We start from the raw sequence: 20,121 nt of genomic DNA, 5'->3' as shown, positions 1-20,121 counted from the left end.
CTTTTATGAATTTGACTAAGAGTTAATAACCAAGAGTGCATTATACCCTTAGGATAGCATTCAGGACAAGAATGTCCACCTGAGTGCTTGTCAACAGCAAATGTTTATTTGGTTGACACAGAGGTATAGTTCATTACTCAGAAGCGACTGCATTTTGAAATGCTGATCTTTCATTTTTGTCAACCATGAAATGAGTGGTCAAAGCCTAGAAATTATACACATTTATTACACAGGTAAATTGCAAAGTATTTTTGTGCATCTACTTTGATTTACCAGAGAAGCTTGTTCCATTAGTAAGGTTACTATTATGGTGTGCATTTTGTATATGAGGAAACCAAGACTTAGAGAGATTAGCATTAAACATTTAGCATAATGTTTAAACATACAGACTTAGTTATACAAACAAATGGTTTATTTTGAGCAGCAGATAGGCTGCCTATGATCTACGTGACCTCAGGAAGTGACTGAACATTTTTATGCCCAGTTACTTCATCTACTAAATAAGACCAGTGTTTTCTACTTCCCAGGAGAAAATAAGCAGTTAGGGTAATGTCTGGATATTAGTAGGCATTTAATTAACATTTGTTGAAATAAAAGAAGGAAAGGAGTGGAGGAAGGAAGGAAGAAAGAGGCAAAGAAAGAAAAGAAACATCTAATTTAGTGTGTGGACTAATTGTAGCTACTGTTGTTATTTTGAGAAGAAGTTCAGTATAGTGACTGCATTAAGCATGTTTTTTTATTCTGATGCTTTGACATCATGGGGCCTTGGAGACCCTGGAGAGACAGCCCCTCCCAGGGCTAGCCAATTCCTAGAGAGAGCGAAGGACTGGCTTGAAAGTGTGCCTTATATCTGCAAACTAACTACCTCCTTTATTGAGGCGCTCACACTTGGGCCACTATTTCTGTGTCCTAATTTCTCTAGGGCCAAGTACTACGCAACTAGGGATGTCTCCTATGCTCCAGAGCCCACTGAAATTATTCGAACTAGCCAATGCTAAGCCTGCTTACCCTGCCTTACCCATTGCACAGTGAAGGCTCTCGCTCACATTTCCTCCTCATCCCTTCTGCAGCCTGACCTACCTTGGTTCTTCCCCGTGTGGACTGTGCGGTGTGCCCGGCCCCTCCTCTTGGGAACTGCAACAAACTCTCTTTCAATGACGTTCACCTCCTAATCTATTGGTCTGATCATACTTGAATAATAATAGTACCCAGATTTTAATACCATAACAAAAAGCTAATCTTCATTTGTCTTTAAACCAATCTGGGTTTGAAAGTTGCACGTGTTAGTTACTAGGTGTAGAGGAGTATGTCAAGGAAGGAAAAAGATCGATTTAAAACACGAAAGAATGATTAATAATTTGCCAGAAGAATAAGGAGTTAAGGAGAATTCCAGACAGAAGAAAAGCATATGTAAATAATGGGTGAAAAACAGCATAGTGCTTTAAAGAAACTGCATGCAATTTGACATAATTCATTCTATTATAGTTTTATACCCCTTTCTAGGCTGGGCAGTAAATATCTGTTCATTAGAACTTCTCCATTTATTTATTTATTTTATTGAGGTATAGTTGATTTACAGTGTTTTGTTAATTTCTGGGGTACAGCATAGTGATTCATATATATATTTTTTCATATTCTTTTTCATTATAGGCTATTACAAGGTATTGAATATAGTTCCCTGTTCTATACAGTAAGACCTTGCTATTTACGTATTTTATATATATAGTAGTTAGTATCTGCAAATTCCAGACTCCCAATTTATCCCTCCCTACCCCCTTCCCCCCCAGGAACCATAAGTTTATTTTCTATATCTGGGCGTCTGTCTCTGTTTTGTAAATAAGTTTATTTGTGTCCTTTCTTTTTAGATTGCACATAGAAGTGATATCATGTGGTATTTTTCTTTTCCTTTCTGCTTACTTCACTTAGGATGCACACGCCCACCATTTCTAGAGCTTTTCTAAAAGACAGTGGTTTTCTTGGGGCTAGAATTGTGTTTCCTTTATTTTCCTATTACCATTGCCTAGTACAGTATTGAAAATAATTATTGAATAAGCAAATACATGGATGAATAAGGAATAAATGAATGAGTTGAAGACACTGAAGAGTGGAATGCATATGGGCAGAGGTTAGCAAAAAATAAATCTGGAGAGGTAGAAATTAGTCACATGCCATTTTGCTCCATAAATAAGAATCGGCTTATCCTCATGATTGGAGTATATTAAAGTATTTTTTAAACAATAATATTAACAGGTTATTCTAAAAACAGTTTACTTACTTCTGGCAACACTGAGTTTTGCTCCAGGCTAAATGAATAGCAGACCATAAATAGTACATCAGGGTTCCTAGAGGCAGATTGATTGATAGCTACTGAGAACCGACGGCTGACAGTTGTAGAAGAGCAATAGAAAACATCTACCAAAAATTCCTGGCAATTTACTGTTAGTGTTAGTTAACAGTTATTTTAAAAATCCTTTAAAGCATGAATATTCATTACATGACCCTTGTTCAATAAGAAAATGTTTGATGATGTGTAGTTTCTTCTGTTTAATCAGGACCCTTTGAAAATCAAATGTAAATAAAATATCTACTTTATTTAGAAAATGACATGTGAAATAAATACTCAGTTCCTCAAAAGGCTCAAAAGAAAGAGTGAAGCACAGATGCTCTCTCAGCTCCCTGCCTTCCCATTCATGCCTCCATTTGCATTTTACCCCATCGCTCTACTTAAACTGTGCTTACCAAGTCACTGGTGAACTTCCCAGTTTCAAATTCAATGAATACTTTTTGGTCCTGATTATAGATGACCTCTTTGCAGCATGTGATCCTGCCGTCCTTCTCTAAAGCTCTTCTCTTGGCTTTCTTGACCACTTCCATGTTTCTTTTGATTATTTTTAGTCTCCTTTCTTGGCCTGTCTTTATCCACTTACTCCTTCACGATAAGTGCCCTCCGCAATCCTCTCTTCTCACTTTCCGTTATGGCCTTGAGTAATCCTAATTACTCCACATTGAAGACTCATTAAATCATTATTTTGGCTTTAACCTCTCAACACACATCAACATGTTCAAAACTGAACTCATCATCCTTTCCTTTACCTCTCCAAACTGCCTCTTTCCTGTTTCCTATTTCAGAGAATGGTACCACCATCCACTAAGTTGCCAAAACTAGAACCTTGCCAGTCAGTTTTGATTCTTCCTAATTCAGGGCCTACATCCAATTAAGTCTCCAAGACCTACTTTACTACCTCCATAATATCTCCAACCTTCCTGTTACTGCCCTGGTTTAAACCCTCCTAATTTCTTGTTTGAATTACTGGAACAGCCTTTTAAAGGTTCCCTTGGCCTCTAATTCTATCAGAGTGCTCTGTTCAAATTTCAAGTTTGATCATGTCCACTTGCTTGATACTCTTCGATGATTCCACTGGGGCTTCAGGATAAAGTTCATGCTCCTTAGAAAGACCCTTCATAACCTGATTCCTACTGTCCATTCTAATATCAGCTTGAGCAGCAGCCCCCGCCATCCCCAGCCACCAGGAGCTTACTTTATTCTGCCAATTGAATGATTTACAGTTCCCTGAATTAGCCATGTTCTCTCTCATTTCAGTGACATTTCACATTGTGCCTTTTACCTAGAACACCTTTCCTGTCCCTCCTCTGCCCTTCCCCCAACTCTCTGCCAAATTCACATGCGCTCTGAGATGCAGTGCTTGTATCATCTCCTCTGGAGAGTTTCTGGGCGAGGTTAGGCTGGTGTTCCTTCTCTGTGTTCAAAGTTACTGCCATCACTGCATTTGTCATACGGAATTGTAACCTGTTTAAAATATTACCTTTTCCCTGAGCTCCTGGAGAACTCTGGAATGAAGATCATAATAGCGTGTTGTCCTCAGTACCTTATCACACTACCCAGAACCCACTGAGTGATTAATATGTCGAATGCAAGAATAAACAGCCACACTGATCAGAAAGATGACTCGGCTTTGGAAGAAGGGAATGATTCGAAACTAGTAAAAATCGTTGTACAGTTTTAGGACAGAGTGTACTGATATAGCAACAAGCAGACACAAAAAGGGAGCCTGGCAAGCTGCAGAAGGATGTCTTACATTTCTGGTCACTTTGTAAACTAGTGTCATAGTGACAGTCTTGCCACGGGAACAAACTTCCCCTTCACAAACACCAGTTCCCTCAGTAATGGGACTCCCTCTTAAAGGTAATGAAGACGTTGCATGAAAATGAAGCAAAGAGTAGTCAGATGTAGAACTACCAGAGGAGTTTGGGCTAGCTTCTCCTGGCAGGAAGGGCGGGAGTAGTCTGGGAGGGCTTTGTGATGCAGAGAGGAAAGAGGATGAGTCCAAGAGTTGAGACTGTGGATTAGGTATGAAAGTGCTAAACTGAGCCTAGTGCTTGGAAACTCCTTAGGTTCTATGGACTATTTCAACTACGCCTGACTTGAATAATGGTCAAGGAAGTGAATAAATATATGTATGTGGATCCAGGACGAGGATGAGTGAGCCCATAGAATGAGGATGACAGACACTAGATACGTTTTTATACTGTTCTTTGAGAATGATGATAATGCCGTTGATTTGCGTGACAAGACCCATAGACCACCCTTCAAAATTGTGTTTATTTATCCGAGAAGCTACAGATGCCCAGTGAACCCTCTGGAACGTTGGCCATGAGGATGCGCTTTCTTCCCTCTCTGGGCGCAGGGCTCACAGATTTCAGGAGAAACTTGAGGAGGTCTGGGATTCTCTCCCTTGCACCTCAAAGGGGTTTAGAAGTGCTGGTCCAAAGGAGAAACCCTTCCAGCTCGGATAGCCTTTCCCAGTCCACGCTGAAGCCCTGCGTCCAGGAACAAGGATGTTGCGGTGAAACTGCTCCTGCCTTCTGTGTCCAATGTCCTTTGGGCCTCAATTCGTCTCACGTTCTGGGGAGACAGAATTCTATTTGACATGCCTCCCAGAACTGTAATATACTTTGAGTGAGTTCCAGATGTCTTAAGAGATGCCAGATGGCTCACAAGAGGCAGACCAGCTTCGAGGAAAATGTGCCCCATTTCCTTGGCTATGAACCACAAATTTAAGCTTTCAGGGCCAGCTGTGAGAGGAAGACATTCAGGGCCTGCTCTGATAGCCAGTGCTCAGCTGGGCCATCACTTAACCCTGGGAAAGATTCTCCTCTCTTAGGCTATTCTGCAGTGATAATTTCACCAAACCCTGATTTCTTTTTTTATAAGGAAGGGAAACATATTTACTGAGTGCCTCATATACCAGACAGTGCGCTAAGTGCCTTCACACACTTATCTTGCTTAATCCTCCCAATAGACACAGGAGGTAGATATTTGGAACCCAGTTTTTCCAGAAGGAAAATCTGACACTCAACGAGTTTAAGCAAATTTATTTTGATGTTCAGGTCATTTATGTTCCGTTCTATGAGTGTCATCTGAGAACATTCAAGCTTCACTGATGCTGTTAGGTATTTCCGATCTAACAAAAAATTGTTTCTTCGTAGTCAATTTCCACTGATCCTCTCAGTAACATAATAAAGGACATTTATGATGTGTGCAGTTGCTTGTAGGGGTCTCTCTCTCTTCCAGTGAAACATGCCTTCATGTTTAATATTCACATAGGTAATACACACGCACACACACGTACACACTACCACATGCTTTGCCTTCGCTTTGGTTAGTTCACTATATAAATGAACGCCCAGGGAGAGCTACTTCTGCCCTAGAATAAGAATCCTCTTCCAGCATATCGTGTCCTTGTTTCCTTAGTAAAGATCCCTTGTTCTTCTGAACTCTATGCCTCTCTCAGTTCTTAACCCTGTTCACCTAGACAAAAGACATTTTCCAATCTTTCCTACAGAACTTTTTTTTTTGCCTGTGAATTCCAATCCCTTCTACTCCTCTGGAATTCTAACTCCTGTATCCTGAACTCAGTCGAAACTTCAGATATGTTCTGCCTGTTGGAGTTCCAACTCCGTCTCTCAGTTTCCAGTATTCTCCTGTATTTTGAATCCCAGCTCTGCATCTTGCTAGCTGTGGTCCTTGAGTGATTCAATTGTCTTCTCTGAGACTCTTTTTTTTTTTTTTTCATTTATTAAGTGGATACTATAACATCTACCTTGACATTGTACTTATTTGTAAATGTTAAATGAGTTAATGTAAGTAGAGCATTTAACGCAGTGTTTGGCATTTAGGAAGTACTCAGTAAAGCCTGGTTGTGAATGGAATTGCAGTAATAGTGATCATTATTATTTTACCTGCATCCAAAGTAACCTCATGCCTGGGGTTGGTTTGGCCCAAGACACACGTGTGTCAATACGGTTAATATGGTTTTGGATTCTCTTTCATGAAGAGTAATCTATACTCTTAATTATTGCTCCAAAACAGCATGCTAATCTCTGTTGGCAATTAATCACATCAGCCCCTACAATTTGATCCCTAAGGAACAGGGCACCACACACTGACCTCACTGGAAGCTGTTAGAGGGTGTGGAAAATGAACATTTGTCCATTGTTAAATATGATTTGCATGTTATCATACCGTCTATTGTTAATATAAGACATAGACCAGTGTAAGTAATTCTGGGACCAATGCTGCACATTTCACAATTCCTTTTCTCTTCCGTTTTTCTTCTCTTGAGCAAAAAACACAAACAATTGTGTAACATAATCTACAGGCAGAACGCAGATCATAACCCAGCTGACTAACTGTAGACCCAGTGCCCCGAGGTAGCCTTCTAGAGATGAACGAATCTGAAACCTCATTTTGGTTACCTTGGGTGGGGGCAGGCAGCCGGAGAAGGAGCGATCTCCTTTTCGAAAACTCAGGTTGAGGTTCTCTGTGTTGAGTTTGTCATTGGTTGTCTTTAGCGCCATCTTCAAGATCTCCAACAGGCTCTTGTTCACTCCTGAGTGACAGCTGGAGTCTTGGGGGGCAGGACTACTTGGAGAGGCAGGAGAAAGGCTGTGAGAAGATGATCCACTCAAAGCTGCTGTGTGTTCATTTCATATCACATCTCTCACCCCTGATATACACTGTGGAACCAGAGAACCAACCCAGTAAGACCTTCTAAATCTGGGTCCCTCGTCATGGGACTGCATGGGGAAATGACATAGAGTTACTGAAATCTGTTCCACTCTAGTGAGCATCACTGTCTCTTCTTCCAGAGGTACCAACCAGTTTGACCAGAACATACACCAACATCTGTAATCCTCTAATTCTTTTTTCCAGGTGAGAATTGGCCACAGCAGTTTGCTCTGCCAGCTTGATTTTGCTTAATTCCAGATAGTTATTGACAGCAAATCAAATTTCCAAACTCCATGGCCACAAGCAAAGCAAGGCAAAACTGACCCTGCCAGATCCCTGTAACCAGGGAACCTATATAGAAGGAAATCTTGAACCAGGTGAACTTCCTGCATTGTCCTCGACTCTGCTCTTTGTATCTGAAAAACCCAGAAAAGGTTTGGGAGTAATAATTCACTTACTGCCTGGCATGTGAACATATGTAACTATTAAGATAGTGTATCTGACTATTGTTACTTTAAATAATTGGTGAAAAACAGCAGAGTGGTAAAGTGCTATAGTCATTTACTCCATGAGATGTTTACTCATCTGTCATTCAGATGTATGTGTCCTTCCAAATCCAAGCTGAACTATCTTCTACACGGTGAAGCTTCCCTAATTTCCACTGTCTCAAGTGCCACTTCCCTAGAAGGACATTCTATGACATCTCCCAACATCCACTCATGTAAAGCAGTTTCCTTTCAGTGGTGTGCCAGCAAATCTTGAAAGACCAGCTCTCCAAGATAAACCCCTAATCTGTAACATTACTAATTTTCACAGTGTAAATGCTCCCAGCATGGCTGATTTCAAGTTGCCAATCTGGTGTCACTGAAGGAGGAGCTGGGAACTGATGGTCACAACTGGCCCTCCTGGTGCTCCGGAACCCCACTGCTCGACAGATTCATAGTTCTTTACCTTAATGAGTGCCCCTCCGGTTGCAATTGCTTCTTTTTGTCCTTAGCTGTTGTCTCCTGTCTGATTTAGTAGACTGCGCTGTTTTTGCTCCTTATTATTTCCTGTGAGCCGTGTACAGAGTGGCGTTGCCAATCTGATGTATCTGTCCCAGATTTGAATCAGAAGTTTTCCTTCCTCCTTCCTTTTCTTGTTAACAGCGGTTCCCGTGGGTAGCAATGAATTCATAAGGCTTTGGCCCTCGGGTCAGTACACCGAGTCCTGAACGGCTCAGTGTTATATGGAACCCATTTACTGCAGCTGGTAGGGTTTCTTAGAAAAACCTGCTGCAGGAGTTTATTTCATCGGGTCCAGCTTAGGAGATGAGGGTGGTTGCCATTTCTGCTGCCCCTGGTGATGCTGGAGGCTTTTTCAACATCACAGAGCTGCCCCATTAAAGGCTCTACTTGATAGGACATGCGAGGGCATTTCTCTGAGCAGTAAGTACATTAATTAACAAAGAACCTGGATTCATCACAGGCCATCAGTTCTGCATTTTCACAAACACACTGTCTGGTTTGTATAGAGCAGCAATTTCTCTGATGAATTAAAAATGATTTCTTTATGCACCTTTTTTATATGTAGATATCCAGATGTCCCTGTAGGTGAAGTGATGCAGGCTCTTTGGATACTTGGAGGTGCCAATTACATTCCACAAATATTTACTGAGCATCTCACGTGCCAGGAACTATGCGAACTACACTGGGCACTGAGTTGGCCAGGAAAGACACTATTCCTAACCTCAAAGGTCAAATAAGTAATTACAAGCACAATGTCTGTAATGAAGCGCAAGGGCTATGGGGGCATACAGCAGAGAGATAACCTAGTCTAGGGCTCAGAAAGGCTTCCTATCTAGGATTCGAGACCCATACCTGCCAATAAGTGGCCATGGGTTCTAGTGCACAGTCTGCTACCTCTCAGAGCCCAAATCTCACTATCTGTACCATATGAAGTGTGGTTGCTGATTATTAAGTGTTGCTAGGGCTTGATGGCTCTCAGTAGACATCTACTATCAGTAGTGACATTTGACTGGCATTTCCACACGGCAGCGTCACTTTCTTTGGACTATGAGCCCTTGAGGGAGAGACTGGCCTTGCCAATCTCTGTATTCACTGTGCCCAGCAAAGTGGGCCTGGCAAGCAGCTGGCACTCAATGAATACATGTGGAATGAAGTATTGCAATTATGAAAGGTCACACTGTAGGAAGGAAGGAAGTCTCCCACTTGGCCCCAGGGACATTTTTATAGGAAATCCTGCCTTCTTCCTAGAGGGAAGTGATAAACTTCAATGCCATGGTTCTCAAGCACTGTGTCACATTGTTTGGAACTGGAAAGAGTGTCCTCTGGTAGGATAGTTTGAAAATAGTAACGAACATTTATATAGCACTTACTGTCCATCAGGCAATATTTCAGTTCCTCTTACAAATCTGTGAAGCAGAGGGAAATCTCTGATTGTTCCCATTTTACAGTTGGAGAACGGAAGCACAGAGAGGGTAAGTGACCAGCCCGAGGTTACAGAGTCACTAACCAGCAGAAACAGGAATTGAGCCCAAGCTTCTGTCAATGGAGATTATGCTCCTAACCACTGTGCTTTGTCTTTTTCTTGGAGACACAGAGATTTTCATGCTTTACTGTGCCTCACCTCTAATGCTGTTCCTTACATCCTCTTTTTATGTTGAGTCAGTTTCTTTCCTTTTGAGATTATGTGGAGGAATTATTGATTTCTGCACCTCAAACCTTTCTCTGCTAGTGCCTGTAACCTAGGAGTTCCCTGACCAAACATATTTCTGGAATCCCACTTTATAGACTGGAGCCCTGCCCTGGCACACAATCATTTCTTATTTCATAATCAGGTTTTTCATTTTCACGTGGCAACCTCATAAAAAAGACACGTGCGTGATGTTAAGAAGCATGTGATTGTTGCAACGGACATTCTATGCTGGCCTGAATACAAAAGAGACAGAAAAAACTATCAGCAGAAGCCACGTGTTGCTGAAGAACAAAGTGACTCTGCATTGGGTGAACTTTTCGAGTGCGGGACCTCCAGGATTCCTCCCAGCTCTGGAGGTTTAGGAACACTATGCCTGCAGAAAGGGAGAGAAGTACCTTCGATGGCTGCCACCCTGAGAGCCTTTCATGCTGCTGTCCTCAACAGTTTTGCTTTGCTGTGGGTCACCTAAAGCTGTGACTGTTAAAAACTGGAGTAGCTTTTCATAATTCACCTGAAAATGAAATATAAAACAGAACATCCTCATTTAATTTACATGTAAAGGAAAAACGCCTGCTGAGATAAAATGTACTTGGAAAAGTCTTAGGGATTGGCTGATATAGACTACTATGCACAGAATAGAGTAACAACAAGGTCCTACTGTATAGCCCAGAGAACTATATTTGATGGCTTGTAGTAACCTGTAATGAAAAAGAATAGGAAACAGAATATATAAATATATAGAATATATACACACACACACACAAATATATAGACCTGAATCACTATGTTGTATACCAGAAACTAATATTGTAAATCAAAAAAAAAAATTAAATTTCCATTTCAAAGAAAAGTTTTAAAACAGATTTTAAAATATAGTAAAATAAATATTAGTGCTTTAAACCAACTATTCCTTTTATTTTCCCCTCTGGACAAGTGGTAAAATTATACTTCCTGGCTGTCTTGTCGTTGGGTAGGGCAATAAGCTGTGAACAGAAGTGATGTGCTACTTCTGGGCTGAGGATTAAACTGACAACATGACACCCTCCAGATCTGTCTTTTTACCTTCTGCCATCATGTCCAAAAATATTCCAGAGTGGACACGTCATCAGCCTGAGTTTGGAGCTAAGATGAGGATAGTACAGAGAAGAGCCTGTGTTGGACTCATTACGAAAAATGGGCTTTTGCTGTTTCAGGGCACTGAGACTTTGGGGCTATTTGTTTCAACAGCATTACCTACCTCTAGCTTCTCTCTCACACATATGTCTTATATATTCATTATATATACTATCTGCTTATATTTAGATATATTCAACAGATATAGTCAGGTTATTTGAGGGCACAGCCTTATTTACCTAAGCAAAAAACTCAAGACCTTCTTTTTTTTAACATAGGACTTGTGGATGAAAAATGTTGCCTGCCATGTCAGTACACAAAGGATGCTGCAGCCATCAAGCCATCAGCCATGACTGAGGCCCCTGATGGTGAGCCTAAGGGGACTCAGGATGGAGACAGAACAGGACATGGCCCTAGATAGCTAGGTGCATATCAAAGGAATGATGTTAATGAAACCAGTCCTTTGTACCTTCCCATACACAGAAAAGTGCTAAATTCATTAACTTGAAATGTCTGGTTTTCTTTAATTAACAGTAACCTTTTGATGGTCTGGCTACCTGATTTTGTTCCTATATATCCTGGTTCCTCTGTTACTTCTTTGGAACAGTCCCTCAGAGCTATCTGAGAGGCTTTCTCCTGGGCTTGAAGTCCTCAGAAAGTCTGATGAAGAAAACATAATTCTCAGCTTTTAGGGTGTGCATTTTTTTCAGCCAACAGACTAAAGGAATGTCTTCCATTTCTATTGCTGGGCTGGATGACATCCCAGGGACTCTGGTGGGCAGACCACTCCGGGGCAGTGGAGGGGGTAGCAGTGAGGGAGGGGAAGTAGATAAGGTCCTGATAGAAACTAGGTCTCAGGCTAGAGAAATGGCTTGAACTGAAGAGTTGGAGAGGTTATACTATAGGTTAACATTGTATTGCTAAATATTTTTCATTAATAAACAATTAATTCTATTTTTGCCAGCTAGGGATGGGCAGGAGATAGAGCTAACATTTATTTAAGTACCCCCTAAATGCTAAGCACAAGACCAGGCAATTTGCATTTATTACATCACTAAATCCTCAGATTACCCCTATGAGGTTGGCTTTGGCCTGATTTTCCATCAGCACAGGAAATGACTTGCCCAGTGCTACCACTTCTTCCTATTTTAGCTTCTCTCCTATTTTCCACTAGCTCCCAGAATTTGGTTACACTTGGACTATGTTTTGTATTTACCCATAGTGTGAGCTTGGGAAGGGCACTGCTCAGAGAAAGGACCCTGGCCTTGTGTTTGGGGAATCTTTATCTCTATCCTGGATCTGCCATTAATTCTCTGGGTGCCCTGAACAAGTTCCTTAACCCCTCTGGGTTTCAGTTTCCTAATCAGTGAAATGATGGTGGTGAATTATGCTTCAAAAATACCTCCCTCCTCTATCCCTCCAGGAACTGTCATGATACGTCTTAGTCAAGTTCTCCTTTCTAACTTCAGAGCCTACAGACTGATCAGCTTGTAAACTGACTCAGGTGGGCCCATTATCTTGAACCTGGAACCATCCCAATGGCGTTATGAGCAGACAGTGAAAGCTGGGACAAGAAAGCCCTTTAAAGAGGAATTAAAGGGGGCTGAGAACCCTAAATCTATTTTCTATTGTGGTCTTCTCTGTAGAGATTTTCACGCATGGATATAAGTAAGCTTGGTATCTTAGGGGTCAATAGTAAAGGTTATTTTCCTAAAGACAGTTACCTTTCAATTCTGTTACTCTAGTGGGTGCAAGTCAAGTAGACTAAGGGAACACACACATAAAATAGCAAGACAGTCATACCACTTCAGGAGCGTCCCTCCTAGAAAATCTCTGGCAAAGGATCTTGACTGTTGGTAACTGCAGAGGGACTTCAAGCTTCAAGAAGAGGTGGCTCAGCTGAGATTGGAGAAGAAATCCTGAAGAGATAGGACCAGGGTCTTCAGCTCTTTCTGAAGCTTGTCTAATAAGCCAGAACTCAGAGGGTGTGACTTGAGTTCTCTTCTGACCAGGGCAAGAAGAAAAGTGTCTTCTCTTGTTGTTCCACTTGGCCTGTGGCCAATATCCTAAAACAACAACAACAGCAAATCAACATGGCTCTAAAACAAAATGACTAAAGGCCAATGTAAGGAAGCAGATGCCTAGCTGGGCTGGTGTCAGAGCATCCACTTTCAGGCCTCACCCAGAGGAGGAAAGAATACTTACACGTGAAGGTTAAGTATTCAGTCTGGGTATATTCATTAGTTGATGATGCCTCAGGACCTTTTCCTTCACGAAATAAAAGAAGCAAATCATTTCAGAGTACATGCTCTGTTAGAAGATTCCTTAAGGTGTCATCTGTCTTTTACAGAGTAATTTTTTGATTATATGAGAATTTAGAACAACAAATCTTAGATACCTCTTGGATCTGGGAGGAGGAAGGGGAAAGGAAGATGAGATGTTCAGTGGAGTCATTTGCCTGTGAACTCCCCAGGAAAGCTTCCTGGAAAGCTGATTGGCATATGGAGTCTTGTGTCCACCAGTCCCTGCTCAGAGACCATCTTATTGTCTGTTCTGCATCAAAATATACAGTCCACAAATACTACCCCTTCATCTACAATAGAAAAGATCTCAGTATACACACCTCAGGTTGGCCAAAGCTGCTCTTTGTCATCTGTTTTAAAGACCAGTCTCTAAGGTTTCTCCTGGGCAGGCCATGGATATAGGACAGGGACTGGTCTCCAGTTGGTACAGAGCTGCAGTAGACATTTGCCTGGTTGGGGATTTTAAAGAAACAAAAACAAATAGTGGTAAGGATCAGAAGGAATGAGGAAAGAGAAAGAAGAAAGAGGAGAGAATATGAGTGAGCCAACCAAATCTTAAAACAAATTCTTAGTTCCAAATGACTTCAGCCCATGTAGTCATTGAGTTATTGAATCCCCGGAGAAGAAAGCTTGCCTCAACATTAATTTCAGCATTATGAAATTAATACAAATTTGACAAATAAATTGACAATTAGATAATTTTTCATTTGTAAAAGAAAGAAAGTGTCTGTGGCAAAGAAAAAATAAGTAGAACATAAGGTGTTTATAGGCAAATGTAGAGTTCTTGTTAGAGATAAGAGTGGACTGTTTTAACTAGCAGATTCAGGAATGGCAGCAAAGGAAATTGTGAGTTTTGTCAAGAATGGACTAGAAGAGATTAAAAAGCCCAGAATATTATATGTTAAGGGTAATGTTATAAAGGTTGCAACAGAATAAATGATGGAACAAGGGTCAATGATAAAATCCCACTCCCTCATGCCATGGTGTATAATGTATTAATAGTGTTCCTTATTTTTTTGTATTTTATGATGGTTTGATATCTTGAGGGCCTCGTTGGCTGGAGGAGACTGCGCTCCAAGGGCTAATTTCTAGAGATAGTAAGCAGCTTGCCTGCTAATACACCTTTCATGTGTGAACCAACCAATCCTGAGTCCCTGTCTCCAACCATCTCCTTTATCTAACCTCACACACCAAGCCAGTATTTCCCCCAAATCCACCGAGGTCCAGAAACCAGACTGGGGACAGCCCCTCTGCCTAAAGCCCACTGGAACTGTTCTAACTGGCCAGTTGTAATCTCTCACCGGCCCTGCATTGCCTTTCCCATGGAAACTCCAACAAAGACTGTTGGCTGTGCTTTCCCCTCCCCGGCCTCCTGCCTGAACTTGGTGCTACCCCTTGGGGCCCCGCATGGGGTGGCATGCCCCCCTTTTCCTGGGAAATAAAAGTAATAAGTTCTTTCAAAGAGAGTTGTCTCTTTGTTGGTCTCCTTGCCATACCTGATTAAAATAAAACCCTGGGTGCAAATTGAATCACATGGCTGTTTTTAATATCAGGTAGCTGAAAGGAGACATTATCAGAAGGATTCACTGAAAACTGAGTATCTGTACTCAGTTGATAGTTATACTGAATAACCTATCAGTATGGATAGCAACCTACAGATGCTTTATAGTCATGACACATTTTAAAGAAATATCGAGAGGGTCTCCAGAGTGGGCAGAGGGAGAAGGAGTGGCAGAGAGTTCCCGAATAGGCATAAAAATAACACAACATTTACTGAACACACACTTTGTACAAGGCACCATAGGAATGCTTTGTTTTTGTCACTTAATTTAATCCTTACAACAACCCCGTAAGGCAGGTAGTATTAGCATTTGTATTTGGAAGGCTGAGGCTTACAGAAGTTAAGTCACTATTCCTTCATTTAAGAAGTGTTTATGGCTTGCCTAGGCTGGGCCAGGCACTGCGACAGACCCCCCCCCCCCCAATGAACAAAGCAGATGAGGCCCCTGCTCTCACAGAGACTGCAGACGGGCAGAGGCAGAGAAAGCTCCTGTGACTGCACACTATGGGGTGGTAAGGGCCACGATCAGAAGGGTCCCTGGGTCCCCCCAACCTGGCCTTGGTGGTCTAGGTCTAGGCTTGAAGGATGAGCTAGATTTGGATTTGGATAGGCTTAGGAGTGGAGAAGAGAAGGGAAGAAAGAAAAGTACAGGAAAAGGAAACCAGATGTAGAAAACCTCAAAGGTACACACACGTGCATAAGAGAGAGCAATGGATGCTCTCAGAGCATCATTTAAGTTTTAGGAAAGACAAAAGGCAAGGCTGGAGAGGAAGGCAGGATAAAGGAAGTGAACAGCAGTAAGTCTGTTAGTATCTGTGCTTTATTCCGAGGGCAATGGGGAGTCATGGAAATGTTGTTAGTACATCTAGGACTAGGTTAGACTTGCCCAAAATTTAGATGCTAGTAAATTATGCAGATAATATTTGGACCCTGCTTTTCACCTTTATGCTAGGATGAGAGAGATTCCACATTCAGTCCACAGAGTAGTTTCATTCCAAGGTATTTAGTTAAGTATTTCAGACATAGTGTTCTCAGAACAATGTTTCTTTATAAATTACTTATAATATAAAATATTTATACTTTCAGGCACATATAAATATTTTCTTCCTCTGAGAATTGATACACTTCTATATTACAGTGGTCTAAAGAAGCATTTATCAACGCTTATCATTCCTGTAGATTCAAGGTGTTCTTTAGTCTCCTTTATTCCCATTTACACACCAAAATTTATTGAGTGCCTTTATCTTCGGCACTAGAGGTGCAGGTGAACAAGGCAGGTATGATTGCTGACCCCACCTCATAGATCTTTTGGCCTAGACATCACAGAATAATTTTATGGCCTCATCTATGAACAAGGGAAAGTATAATATACTCCCAGGAATGCTGTGAAGAATGAGTGTTATAATGTATTCTAAGTATTTTGTAAATTCTACAACTATATTATGTATTTATTTGTTATTTTTGTGTATCTCCTTCCAAAAGAGTTTGAACTCTATGTGGGCCAGGACTGTCTTTATGTCCTGTGACTCCCAGTGTTAAGAATAGCAATGAGTTTGAAGAAGAAAACAGAGACAGTGTCGGAATGGTGATGATGTCTTATTTAGGCTAAGGGCACGCCAGGCCTCAGACTCCTCCCTTTGCTGATATAAATCATCCTTGCCTGTTGTTTTTCAAAAGCAGAGAGTGTCCCCAAAGTGGGAGAGAAGATAAAATGGGAAATTTTGATCAAGAATCGCTATGTTTCTGTCTGCAGGTGTTGCCAGAGTCTCTGCAAAAATCTTTGATACTATGTTTCTCCCATTTGCTTTACTCTGAATCCCTAAATACTGCTTCGGAATGGATGACACAGTAGCCTGAAATGACTATGGCAATGCCATTTTTGTGATACTGACCTAAAAGAATCAGTAGAAATGAAGCACAGAAATTTAACACAGATTTGGTAACTCTTCTTGCTATGTTAGAACTTGCAATGTCGGAAGCGTAAATAAGTCTTTTAAAAAGATGGCTTATAAGTAAAACTGTTTTCAAGTGGCTATATTGTAGAGGACATGAATACTCTGCACCAAGACAAGTGAGCACAGCAAACTGTCCTAGTATGATGGAATGGAGAGCTGCGACTTGGGAGAAAATGTACAGAGGCAGTATCGAATGCAGAATTTCCTGCATTTTTTAAGGCTGAATAATGTTCCATTGACTGCATATGTCACATTTTGCTTATCCTTTCATCTGTTCATGTACATTTGGATTTATTCTCCATTTCAGCTATTGTGAATAATGATGCTACGAACATGGGTGTACAAATATTTCCTTGAGACCATCCTTTCAACTCTTTAGAGTGCTACCAGATGTGGAATAGCTGGATCTGATGGTAATTCTACTTCTAATTTTTGAGGAACTGCCAGACAGTGGCTGTACGGCTTTACAGTCCCACCCGCAGGGCACAAGGGTTCTAATTTCTCTACATCCTCGCTAATATTTGCTGTTTCCTTTCTTTTTTGTTTACGTAGACGCTATCCTAATGGGTGTAAAGTGGCATCTCACTGCCGTTTTGAGTTGCTTTTCCCTAATAGTTAGTGACGTTCAGTATCTTTTCATGTGCTTACTGGCCATCTGTATATCTTCTTTGAAAGAATGTCTATCCAAGTCCTTTGCCATTTTTGAATCAGGTTGTTCTTACTGTTGTTGTTGTTGCACTTTAGGAGATCTCTATATATTATGGGCATTAATTCTTTTTATATTGTGGATATTAACCAGATACATGATTTTCACATATCTTCTCGCATTCTGTGGGTTGCATTTCTTTCTTGATAGTGTCTTTGGTGCACAACATTTGAAAATTTTCATGAAATCCAGTTTGTCAATTTTTTATTTTAGTGCCTGTCTCTTTGGGGTCAGAGCCAAGAAACTGCCAGATCCAATGTGAAGAATTTGCCCTATTTTTTCTTTTAAAAGTTCTATAGTTTTAGATCTTATATTTAAATCATAGGTTCATTTTGAGTCAATTTTGGTACATGGTGTTAGATAAGGGTCCAATTGCATACTTTTGTATGTGGATATAGAGCTCTCCCAGTATCATTTGCTGAAAAAACCCTCTTTTCCCCATTGAATCGTCTTGGCATCCTTGTCAAAAAATCAGCATATGTGTGAAGGCTTGTTTTTGGACTCCCTGTTCTATTTCATTTGTTTATTTATCTGTCTTTGTACCAGTACCATATTGTTTTGATTATTGCATCTTTGTAGTTAGCTTAAAAGTCAGAAAGTGTAAGCCCCCAGCTTTATTCTTTTTCAGGATTGCTTTGGATAGTCAAGTTCCATTGAGACTCCATATGAATTTTAGAATGAGTTTTTATATTTCTACAAAAAAAAAAAGTCTTTGGGATTTTGGTAGAAACTGATGATGTTAACTCTTTCTGTACAAGAACACAACATGCCTTTCCATTGTTCAAATATGCTCTTATGTTTTTCAGGAGTGTTTTATATTTGTTCCTCATAAATGTTTGGACATTATTTCTTTGAAGTTTACACCTAGGCATTTGATTTATTTATTCAGTTAGTTAATTTAGTTAAGCATCTGTTAATACTGTAATTGATGTTTTCCACTTTAGCTTCTAACTACTTTTTGTTTATATATATGAAAGGCATTGACTTGTGTATATTGATGTTAGAAGTCTGTTTTGCCAAATTCTCTTATTGCTTTAATAGTTTCTTCACTAGCAGTTCTGAGATTTTACATGTATAAACTTATCACCTGAAAAGTGTTTTTCTTCTTCCTTTCTAATTATTATGCCTATAATTGCTTTCTCTTATTTAAATACATTGGCTAATACCTCCAACCAATATTAAAAACCACTAGTGCTAATAGGTAACTTCGACTTCTCCCAGACTGTAATGTTAAAGCTCCATTAAATAAGAGGCTTTGTGTTAATATACAGAAAGAAGCATTTTGGAGACAAAAATGAATAAGACAAATTCTTATTCTCAGGGGATTCACAGACTCGCAGAAGGTGATAGACAAGGAAAGAACCTGTTTTAATAGTAGAACAATGTCTGCCATAGGGTGTGCACAGACTGATGTAGAAGTACCTTAGAAAAGGCACTTAGCCCAGTCTTGGTGATCAGACAATGATGCTTCTTGGTAGAGCTGATATCTACGTTGAGACCCTGGTGTAATTAGGAGTTAAATAGAGATGGAGGGGAGAGAAGTTCACATAAAAGGAATAGCATGAGCAAAGGATAGGAGATAAAAGGAAGCAGAACTCTATCTGGGAAACAGAAGTTCAATTTAGTGAAAGGTGGGGATGGGAGGGAAGTAGAGACTGGGTGGAGATTAGCTGGTATGGTAAGTCAAAGAGTTTGAATTTTATACTAGGGCAAGGGAGATTAAACAATGGTTTTAAGTGTTTTAAATAGAGGTTACACTTGATCAGTGGTTTTGACATTCTTCCTAAAAGAGATAGTATATATATATCTCCCTAATATCCCTGCCCCTTTGGTGTTGTGCTTTGCCATGTGGCTTGTTTTGGCCAATGGGATATTAGTGGATATGACATAAGCAAATACTTAAAACGTACTTGTGGTTAAATAATGTGGTTGAGTTTGTCCTCTTGAAATGCTTCCATTACCATGAAAAGAACTTGCCTGGAAGAGCCCACTGTATTCAGAACAATAAGAAAAACACAGAACAGACCTGAACCAAATTCACAGTCTGGAGCCAAGCCTCAAAAGTCCTACTGGAATAAGTAAAAGCTGTCTGAGCTCACATAAGCAACGTGAATAGAAATGATTATCACTATAAACCACTGAGTATTGGGGTTATCTGTCACACGGCATTGTTATTACCTCAGCTGACCAGTAAAGAGAGGGAATCATAGAAAAGTAAATCCTGTTTTAAGATCATTAGAATCTTCCCACTAATGTGTAATGGTGGTCTGACTAGGATGATGGCAGAGGAAACAGAAGAAAGAAGACACTTGAGAGACATAAAAAAGGTGTAATTTTAAGGGTTCAGTGATTAGTTAGATATCAGAGTTACAGGGAGAGAGGAGGAAAGCCTGTTGAGGTTTCTTGCTTGTGCAACTAGGAGAGCCATGGGACTATTCTGTGACACACAGACCACAGGAAGAACAGCAGGATCAAAGGTCTGGCTTGGAACTTATTGAATGTGAGCTTCCAATGCACAGTCAAGCGGAAATGTCCTTGACATCTGTCTGTTCATCTGTGAAGTGGGATAACATCCCATGTGTCTACCTATCTCCCAGGGCTGTCGTGGAGAACAAACAAGATAAAACCTGCAAAAGGGCTTTGAAAAGAACATAGTACTGACCTACTGTGATCATTATTAAAATTAAAGCACTAACACTTTCATTTTCATGCTGCCAGATGTAAAAGCACATTTTAAGTTTATTTTTGAAACGATG

The 20,121-nt window shown here is 40.5% G+C and overlaps 1 protein-coding gene across 1 annotated transcript in view; it reads right to left on the bottom strand.

Annotated features, from left to right (window-relative positions):
* C13H1orf87 (chromosome 13 C1orf87 homolog) overlaps positions 1 to 20,121 on the bottom strand; it is a 67,285-nt gene that overhangs the window by 32,336 nt on the left and 14,828 nt on the right. Inside the window, 5 exon segments of the mRNA XM_074376374.1 lie at positions 6,778 to 6,943; positions 10,123 to 10,238; positions 12,644 to 12,774; positions 12,777 to 12,906; positions 13,464 to 13,592. Coding sequence (XP_074232475.1) covers positions 6,778 to 6,943; positions 10,123 to 10,238; positions 12,644 to 12,774; positions 12,777 to 12,906; positions 13,464 to 13,592 — 672 coding nt within the window.

This window comes from Camelus bactrianus, chromosome 13 (genome assembly GCF_048773025.1).
Source record: "Camelus bactrianus isolate YW-2024 breed Bactrian camel chromosome 13, ASM4877302v1, whole genome shotgun sequence".
NCBI classification, from domain to species: Eukaryota; Metazoa; Chordata; class Mammalia; order Artiodactyla; family Camelidae; genus Camelus; species Camelus bactrianus.
Note: the sequence above shows the minus strand (reverse complement) of the source record. Positions and strands in the feature narration are given on the sequence as shown.